Genomic DNA, 10,588 nt, shown 5'->3' with positions numbered 1-10,588 from the left:
GCCACAGATTTGATATAATGGATTGCTAAAAACTGTGGCAGGGCATGCTGGGACATGTAGTTCCACAACAGCTGGAGGGCCATGAGTTTGACACCACTGAACCAGATAATATTCAGTTAATTAAATGTGAATTTGTGGGACTAATTGCCCTAATTCCTGGTGTGCAATTAAAACTTCCAGATGCATACTGATTTTTAATATAATTCCCGGAAGTTATTATAGTACAACGTATTATTGTGTTTTTTTTGGTACTTGTGTATTATCAGGGCGCCCGGCTACGCTACATTTTCAACATAGGCTAAGCTACGTTGTCAGCGTAGCCGGCGCCGTGTTAATACAGGAGGCAGCACTGGGAGCAGGGTGGTGTGGTTTATAGAAAAGATTTGTGGTTTATACTTACCCTCCTCTTGGCGGCGATCCCCGATGACTCCCAGCGGCAGCGACGGTTACTCCCCGGAGGCAGCAACGATAACTCCCCAGCGGCAGCGTTCAGTCCCCCTCCTCTGGGACTCACATTGGACACTCTACGTAATTCAGCGTAGTGCCGCTGGTGGCGCATCACATGGTTTCCCTGCTCCCCCAGCGGCACTACGCTAATTGTGTACAGCGTCTGTGGCGAGTGCCAGAGCAGGGGGACTGAATGCGACTTCCGGGGAGTCACCGTGGATCCCAGCGTGAGTCAGCATTAGGGTGGCCAATCCCGGGATCGGGATCAGCGGGATCCCGAGATTTGGCCCCAAAATGTCCGGGATTTCAATCCCGGGATTGGACTATCCAATCCAGGGATTTCGGGATTGTACAGTCTATTGCCGGGCAGCGTCTGAGCACACGCTCAGACGCTGCCCGGCTGTTACCGACGCGGGGTACGGCCAAGAGAGGTCAGACGGGGAGAGGATTCCGGTCATTCTGCCCTGTCGCTTGTGAACTCACTTGTTCCGTGACACTGACTGGAGGGGAGGGGTGACGAGCGGGTTTCAGCGCTGGAGGTACAGTGCTGTGGCCAGCGCAGCGTGACCTATGGGTCATGCTGCGCAGGCCGCAGCGCTGCACCTCCGGCGCCAGAACACGCTCACGGCCGCACACAGTGACAGCATTCCTCTCCGTCCGGCGTCGCAGCCACCACCTGCCCCACTCCACCACTCATGGGGGACAGACGCCGCAAGCCCCGCTCCACCACTCATGGGGGACAGCCGCCGCAAGCCCCGCTCCTCCACTCATTAGGGACAGACGCCGCCAGCCCCGCTCCACCACTCATGGGGGACAGCCGCCGCAAGCCCCGCTCCACCACTCATGGGGGACAGCCGCCGCAAGCCACGCTCCACCACTCATGGGGGACAGACGCCGCCAGCCCCGCTCCACCACTCATGGGGGACAGACACCGCCAGCCCCGCTCCACCACTCATGGGGGACAGCCGCCGCAAGCCCCGCTCCACTACTCATGGGGGACAGACGCCGCCAGCCCCGCTCCACCACTCATGGGGGACAGCCGCCGCAAGCCCCGCTCCACCGCACTAAAGTAGGTGGGGGACAAGGGCGGTTTTCTTTTAGGGATGCCAATCCCGGGATCCCAGGAATCCCGGGATTGAGCATTTTTCAATCCCGATTCCCGGGATTGAAAAAATGCCCCGGGATTGGCATCCCTAGTCAGCATATCTGCGTCCCCTCGCCACGCTTCGGGCTTGGTGGCTCGCTGCGTTCGCCACACTTTATAAAATCAACTCCAGGCCAATGTGGAGACTCGGGGTATGACGTGGATAGTGGGGATAGCATTGTGTATTTTTAGGGCTCCAGAGCCACTTACGTAGTTTACGTAGCCAGCATAGTGCTGTATTGGTATTCTGAATACACCACTACGTAGACTACGTAATGGGCGCCCTGATAATACACAAGTACCGTTGTTTTGTGTGTGCTTTTCTTTTTTTATCATTATTCTTATATTTTGTTAATAAATTCTTTTATATTTGAAATCTGTGTGTGTATTGTCCAGCGCCACTTATGCTCCTTTCCCACTGCAGCTCAAAAACGGTAAATTGCCGATTTTTCAGTGCAAAATACCATTTAAGGCTGCAGTGGGAAAGTGCCAGAGTTGAAATACCATTTAAAGTTAAATGGTATTTTAACCCGTTTTAACCCCTTCCCGACATTTGACGTACATTTACGTCATGGCCGGGATGTACTTCCCGACGCATGGCATAAATGTACGTCATGACTTTAAACTGTCACCGCGTCTATAGACGCGGTGACAGAGGGACGATGGCTGCTGTCCCTGACAGCAGACATCTTACCTCGTAGCCCAGGGGGGGCAGCGATGCCCCCCCCATCGGCGATCACTGCGATTGGCTGTTCAAATGTGAACAGCCAATTGCAGCGTTTTCTGTGTTCTGTGTATAATTTTGTCTCTGCTGCCCCCTAGTGTCCCAAAAAATTAAAAGGAGGTTGAAATAATGATGGTAAAATAAAGTACACATATGGTCTTTGTTAGTTATTAACTATTTTGAGTGGTATGATTATTTGTCTCACAAGCAGAAAATTTAACATTTTGCAAAGGGGCGTCTCAATCTTTTTGGTTGGGGGCCAAGATACAATTTTATTTTGTCTCCCCAATATTGCTGAATGTCACCCCCACCAGGTGAGAGATACCTATCTTTCTATTTCTATATACATTCACACATATGTGCACACATTTCTGTAAAAAAAAAAAAAAAAGCCTACAATGGGAAATGGAGATAACAGGGCCTGATTCAGACCAGTTCACTAGGCTGCATACCCTCCAACTGTACCGAATTTGCCGGTACAGTACCGTTTTTAAACAGTCTGTACCGGCAAATTCCAATAGTACCGAATGTACCGATTTTCCCCGCAGCCATCAGTTATTACCCACTGTGCTCAATCCTCCTGGCTCCGTGACTCCGTCTGAGCTGCGCCAGCTCTCCCCTCCCCCTGCGCCAGCTCTCCTCTCTCCCCCGTTCCCAAGAGTGCAGTGCGAGTGCGGACCGGCCCCGTGCTTCATGACGTCACGGGCCGGCACCGCGCACTCTATTGACTCAGCCCTCAGTCTCCACATGCGCAGACTGTAACTGTGTATGTGAATCTGCGCTGCCTGAGGGCTGAGAGGGAGTGCAGTGTCTAGCCCCGGCGGCGGGCGCATGTGACGGAGGATGATGGGAGCCTGTCACTTTCACATAATAGTCTTATGCAGCAAGTAGGTGGCTCAAGTTTGAATAATAAAATATTATCTCCTCACTGTGTGACATATGTGCACCTGCTGCAGGCTGCAGCTCATGTCACATGGTGGCTTGGTGGGCTGCTGGTATATTAAATAAGTGTGTTTAATATACTTATTTATTAAATAAGTATATTAAACATACTTATTTTATATGCCAGCAGCCCACCAAGCCACCATGTGACATGAGCTGCATGATATGTAGTAGTTGGTGTACAGTCAGGGGTGCCAAGAGAGGGGGGGAGCAGGTACAATTTACCCGGGCCCGGGCCTGTCAGGGGGGCCCTGGTCTGAACACACAGGGTTTTTTTTTATTTGGTGGCAAGTACCCCCAACATGACCTATTCCATTGTGTACAAAATGCTCTGTTCCTGGACTTCTCTGCCATTGGTAGTTTGGTTGGACTCCAGCACAGTCCAAAATTCAAAGAGGGGCAGTCACATCAACTGCCAGTGAGTCCAGGACAGTGATGCTTGGGGTGGCAATATATATGATCCCCCCTTTTTGAATATTGGACTGTGCTGCAGGCTCACATCTGTAACTAGGGAAGTCCAGAAACAGAGCATTTTGTACCTAATGGAAGGGGTCATGTTGGAGGGTATGTGTAAATCCTTTGCAAAGAGCATGTAACCCATAGCATGTAAATCAGGGCAGAGCAGGTTAACCCTTTAATATGCAATGAGCATTACGGTGTGTGGCATAACGTGTAATGAGCATTATGGCATGTGGTATAATATGTAATGGGTGTGTGACATGTGTAATAGGCATTACAGTGTAAATTGTTGTATGTGTATCCACCTTGGAAGCAGTGGCGTAACAACGGGTCCGTAGAGTGTGTACGGGAGATCCATCCGTGGGGGCCCCAGGAAGTTGTTGTACCGGGGCCCAGGATTTCTCTTGGCGGCCCTGTGTACAGTAGTCACATTCGGAAAGGGGGCGTGGTTACACCCCTTCCCCCCATGTACACGCCCCTTTGTTCATGGCCACGCCCCCTTGCTGAATGTGTACCGATTTCTTATCTGCAAATGTTGGAGGGTATGAGGCTGCGTATACTCGCAGCCTAGCAACCAGGTCAGCGGCGCCAGCTGTCCCGCTAGCATGCAGGGAATGGGTACAAGAACGCATCCCCTTGCATGTGGTCGAAGGGGAGAGAATTAATTTGATGGTCGACGATCATCGAATGAAAACTGACTTTTATTTCCGCCGTATATCACCAAAAAGGAGCTGGGCGCTGACGTCTTGTGACGTCACCAGCCCGCCCCAAGCAGGCATCAACCCACCTGCGTTCTCAGGGGGGAACGCCCAGTATTTTCATGGTAACACCCAAAAAACACTGGGCATTCCCTGATGCCGCCCACGCAAATGCGTGAGACATCGGTAGGTTATCCATCGATGATACCTTTGATGCATTGTCTGAATGGTGTAAACCCATCTGTAAGGAATCTAGCAATGGCTTAACCCACAAATGGTCACACTTACATTACTGTTAATTGAGCTGCGGGCCAATGAGAGACTGGTGGAGGGGCTTTACTAGTATCAGGGTACAGATCTGAGCTTAACTGTATTACCTGTAAATGGCAGCTGCACCCCCCCCCCCCCCTCCTACTGTTATTATAATCAATAATAATAAGGGAATACATATACTGTGTAGGCAATTTATTAGGACCAGGATGTTATATTAGTTAAAGTAGCTATTCCACAGATAACGCTGACATGGGGGGGGGGGGGGGGAGGGAATATACTAAAGGAAATTTGTAAAAAAAAATAGGTGTATTTGTATCCAGAAATACACTCATTTTTTACATTTTCTATCCCGAAAATACGGCAATTCGTATTCATATTGATGTGCTATATTTTCGGGATAGTAAATGTCAAAAATAAGTGTATTTCTGGATACAAATACACCGATTTTTTTACAAATTTCCTTTAGTAAATTTCCTCCAGGATGTCTGATCCGCACAAGAATGGAAAGCTATTCACACACTTATGAAAGATTATTATTATTACCATTATTAATGAATCGTTAATCATTTGATAATAATACTGCCAGAGGTGCCGACACCGTACACCACTACTACTGTCAAAAATAAATGGAGCCGGAATGTGCAGTAGGGACTATTCCCAATACTGAGCCCCCAACTTTCATTTCTTCCACCGAACTGTCTGTGAACCAGGAGAAACACCCGTAGAGACACCCCAGCGCCGCACAGTGAGAGATTATTATTTGTATCAGGTCTCTGCCCACTCTCCATCGGCGGCGCAGGAGCCCTGTTGTCCCTTCTCGTTTGCAGCGCCAGGCAGGCGGTGTGGTAGAGAGTCGGTGTGCCAGGGGACGGAGAGCGGGTGCCCAGGGCTCGCACATTGGGAAGGGCCTGATTGGGAGAGCTCCTGTTAGGGGGGCTGTGTGAGGGGAGGCGGCTGCTGTGGGGCCTCTCTTGCCCCCTTTTGCTGCTGCTGCTGCACATCGCACACTCCCCCATCTCCAGCAGCGGCTGCCGCAGGACGGAGGGGGCGGAAGGGTTGTGTGTCGCTGCTGCTGCTGCCAGGGCTAGAGGAGGACAGGATGGCTCGGCCCAGGCCCCGGGACTACAAGGCTGGAGAATTGGTGTTTGCCAAGATGAAGGGCTACCCGCACTGGCCGGCCAGGGTGAGTGCCCGCCGGGGCGTATGAGGGGGCAGTGGGCACCACAAAAGGGCGCGAAAACGCCCCCCCATCCGCCAGTACATGGCACCCCAGGGGGGTGGGGCAGCAGCGGCTGCGATCCCAGGTGATCTGTGGGGCCTGGAGCATCACCATCCTCCTGTGTAATATGGCTGGCAGCATCCTCCATAGGTGCTGGACCAGTGCACCCTGCTGTACCCGGAGAACACACACTGCATACACTGCACACACACACATGCAGCCATTGTGCTCATCAGTGTCACACACAGGCAGGCAGCTACTGTAGCACTGCCAGCACAGGCATTCAGGTCTCTCTCGGGGTTACATTGTTCTCCCACACAGCTCTGCACCCGGGAAGCCTCCTGTAGTTTTAAAGCTGCCACCCCACCATGTTGTTTGTCACTCAGACTAGCATGGTACACGGGGATTGGTCATGTTCCTCTACTTAGGGAGCCGTAGGTTACTGTGACTAGCAGGGCATGCTGGGTCTAATAGTTCCACAATAACAAATGGTGCTGCAGGTGGCCAAATCCCCCTGTCTGTTAGCAGATAAGAAGATTTCGATTATTTAATAACACTTTGGGCATTCTGGAACTTCTAGCCCCACTGCAGCTAGAGAGCCGTAGGTCACCTTTACCAGCTTGGCAGAGAAAGCTTCCCGATAAGCGAAGGCTAGGCATGTTCTATTAAGACTCACTCACTTTATAATTAGTTGGATTTAAAGTTTCTTAAGTGTGGTAACCTTTATAGAGATTCTGGTTTTGCAGCAGGTAAGCTATGTGCACTGTAACATGTAATTAGTTATTCTGTGGATCACTATGATTATCATATGCAGAGAAGACTGATATTACCTAAATGTTTCCATCCATGTGTACAAAATTGACATTAAGCATCATAGAAGCATACCTATAATATAGTGATAAGTTCAATATAGGACACTTTTAGGACGTAAGGTGGGTACAAACTATACAATTTTAATTAACGACATGATCATTATCAATATTACCACACATATCCTTCAGCGTGTACCCGCTATATTATTAACGATGCGCACTCCTGCGGATCGTTAATGATAATTCTGATCATCTAAAATTTGGTTACGATGATCGGGGTTGGCAAGGGTCCCAAAGGCATCGCTGAACAATATAGTTATCAATAGTGCTAAGTGTTTACCTAATGGTCGTACATATCGCTGCATCACCGACAACGATAAAAATATTGTATACTCACATCCGGCAGCCAGGACTAACTAATACAGTGATGGCTATCCTTGACACTCCAGCTGTTGTTGAACTACACATCCCAGCATGCCCTGCATCAGTTTTGGCATGGCCAAATAGCAAAACTGTAGCAGGGCATGCTGGGATGTGTCAAGGTTAGCCATCACGGAACTAGTACCTGAAAAGTGCATTACAAGTAGTATTATTGGACTTGTTCCCATCATCGGTTGTCACATTTTAATGGCACTTTTAAAATGTTATAATGTGGCACATCATACAGCATTACTAGTCTCTAGGCCCATGTGTGTGAGTGAGCCTGTAACATGGAAACAGCACACATATTGCATGAGAGTAGCTGTCATGGAGACACATTTGAGGATGCCCTCCCTCCTATTTCTCGAGAAAAACAAATTAATTACAGCTGCATTTCTCCTGTTGAGAATATCTCTGTGTACACTTACCCGGCTGTTGTCCTTAGTACAATTAATGTGAATAAAAGCAATAATATTTAGGTAACATTAGTATTATTAATCTATGTCTCTGAAAAATATAAAACATGATGTCATTATGATATATGACTGACAACATAGGTCTGCATTTTGTAAAACTTAATAACTTAAAATCTCTGTAGTATGATTTTCCTTGGTCAAGTTGTTCTAGAGCTAGTTTACCTCCAGGGTTGGATTAACATCATAAATGGCATGTTTGTTATTAATCCCAGGGTCCAATTTGTGTTTACTTATACCCCTTTCACATCGCACTTTTAAAACGGTAAATTGCCGTTTTTTTCCCTTTTTAAAACGTTTAAGCCTGCACTGTGAATGCACCACAGCCGATTTACCGTTTAAAGTTAACTGGCATTTCGAACCGTGTAAAAAGCAGAGTCCTACACGGTTCCTTGCCGTTTTTTGTGCAATGTGAATGTGTACAATGCTATGCATTCACAGTGCAGGCTTAAACGTTTTAAAAAGGGAAAAAAAAACGGCAATTTACCGTTTTAAAAGTGCGATGTGAAAGGGGTATAAACCGGTATTTAAAACGGTAATCTGCGGCAATGTAAGGCTCTGACCCGTTTTAATTACCGTTTTAAAATACCGGTTTTTAAAACGTGTCGGCGATGTGAAAGTGGTATTAAGGTAATAGTGGTTGCTGTAAACATATGTTCGTTGTCACCTGCTCATATCAGACGACCTTACAATTATGGCTCCATTAACAAATGGCAACCCTGTACAAAACATTGTTGTTTTTTTTCGCTCTCTCTCTCTTTTTGTCAACATTTGTAAATCAAGTGCTATATTTGTATTAAAGAGGTAATATATGCACATGGATTAAAAGGCATAACTGGAAGATCATGTCTGAGTATAATAATCTTATAATCAAACACGGTATATGAAATAACAGTGATTTTTCCCAAACTAGTTATTGTTGACAAGGCTGAAGTTAGTTTCTTATTCGGCCAGCGTCTTATTCATGATCCAGCTTCTTATTCAGAAAATGTTAATATTAAAACAATTAAATTAAGCAGGATCATTAAATTTGTATTGTACAGTACAACAACAACAAAAAAAACAATGACACAAATCTCAATTGTATTTTGCCTGTGCCAATGTGATTTTAGTCATGAAATAGGCTGGCAAAGGGGCATAGGTCCCAGATTTCATCATTTTGAATAAGTAGCTGGTGTCCTGCAAGGGTAAAACAGCATTGATCAAACAATATGACACTTGAAACCCACACAGGGGGTTACTTACATATGACCCACCTGCAAATGGCTTTGACCAACAAGGATTTGGGCAGAAATAGGGCATCGATACCAGATTTCATCTTTTTTGAATAAGAAGCCGGTGTCCTGCAAGGATTAAACAGCGTTGGTCAAACAGTAGGAAACTTGGTACTTGTTTAGTTTCACGGCGGCAGCTCTATGCTACGTTTGAATCCTACAGCTGTACGACCAACGGCTGCCTAGCTACGTTATCAGCGTAGCTCATAGACTGCCTTGAACTACGTTGTCAGCGTAGAGACTCCGCAGCAGCCCAGTACTGACAGGTCATTGTGGAACTTGTAGTTCCACAGAGAAATAGACAGCCCGGCACACCGCTAACAAAGTGAGCGTGTAAACTAGACACCCCGGCAAACCGCTAACAAAGGGGGCATCTAAAGGGTGCGTCTAAAATTAAGACGCTATAGCGTCTAAGTACAGCGCCGGCAAACTGCTAACAAAAGAGCGCGTCTAAAATGTAGACGCTCTAGCGTCTAAATTTAGATGCTCCGCAAACCTATAACAAGGGTGCATCTAAATTTAGACGCTAGAGCGAAGCGAGGGGACGTGTTGCGCGTCCTACCGACCTTTTCATACCCCCACTATCCACGTCGGCGTGGAGTTGATTATATAAAATGTGGCGAGCCACCGAGCCCAAAGCGTGGCGAGCGTACGCAGGTAACTTCACATGTATTCCGCATCCCCTCGCAGGGCTCGCTGCGTTCGCCACGCTTCGGGCTCGGGGGCTCGCTGCGCTCGCCACACTTTAGAAAATCATCTCCACGCCGACGTGGATAGTGGGGGCTTGCTGCGCTCGCCACGCTTTGGCTGGCGTGGATAGTGGGAGTGTTTCAGGAACACATTCACACCTTCCATATCATACACTGGAACTGCCTACGCTGACTAGCTGAACACACTACGCTACTTCTGACTGACTACGCTGGCCGATTCTGAAAGGGAAGGTATGCTAAGTACGTAACTGCCGCCGTGAAACTAAACAAGTACCTGAAACTTTAAACCCACAAAGGGAAGGGGGGGGGGGGGTCCACTTACATATGACCCACCTGTGATTTCTTTTGACCAACAAGAATTTGAGCAGAAATAGAGCACTTAAGAGGGCATAGTTCCCAGATGTAATCATTTTGAATAAGTAGCTGATGTCCTGCAAGGGTTAAACAGCGTTGGTCAAACAATATGACACTTGAAACCTACATGAGGGGGTTTCAAGTGTCAACTCTTTTGACCAACATTGTTTAACCTTGCAGGACACCAGCTACTTATTTAAAATGATGACATTGGGCGCTATGCCCTCTTTAGTGCCCTATTTCTGCCCAGATCCTTGTTGGTCAAAATACATTTCAAGTGGGTCATATGTAAGTGACCCCCCAAATTTAAAATTGTTTCACCAATGCTTGTTAACCCTTGCTGGACACCAAATCCTTGTTGGTCAAAGCCATATGCAGGTGGGTCATATGTAAGTGACCCCCCTGTTTGGGTTTCAAGTGTCATATTGTTTGACCTATGTTAACCCTTGCAGGACACCAGCTACTTATTCAAAATGATGAAATCTGGGACCTATGCTCCTTTGCCAGCCTATTTCATGACTAAAATCGCACTGGCACAGGCAAAATACAATTGAGATTTGTGTCATCATGGATATTTTTGTGTTTGCACAATTATAATAATTTAATGATCCTGCCTAATTTAATTGTTTTAATATTAAC

The 10,588-nt window shown here is 47.4% G+C and overlaps 1 protein-coding gene across 2 annotated transcripts in view; it reads left to right on the top strand.

Moving 5' to 3' along the window:
* Nucleotides 1-5,469: 5,469 nt before the first annotated feature.
* Nucleotides 5,470-10,588, top strand: part of HDGFL3 (HDGF like 3) — a 36,573-nt gene continuing 31,454 nt past the window's right edge. The window contains exon 1 of one of the 2 annotated variants that reach the window (XM_083184005.1): nt 5,470-5,870. In XM_083184005.1, the coding sequence (XP_083040131.1) occupies nt 5,787-5,870 (84 nt within the window). In that variant the 5' untranslated portion in view covers nt 5,470-5,786. The remainder of the gene's footprint in view (nt 5,871-10,588) is intronic. The other variant, XM_083184004.1, reaches the window with a different exon arrangement.

Source organism: Crinia signifera, chromosome 4 (genome assembly GCF_055691185.1).
Source record: "Crinia signifera chromosome 4, ASM5569118v1, whole genome shotgun sequence".
In the NCBI taxonomy this organism is placed as follows: domain Eukaryota; kingdom Metazoa; phylum Chordata; class Amphibia; order Anura; family Myobatrachidae; genus Crinia; species Crinia signifera.
Note: the sequence above shows the minus strand (reverse complement) of the source record. Positions and strands in the feature narration are given on the sequence as shown.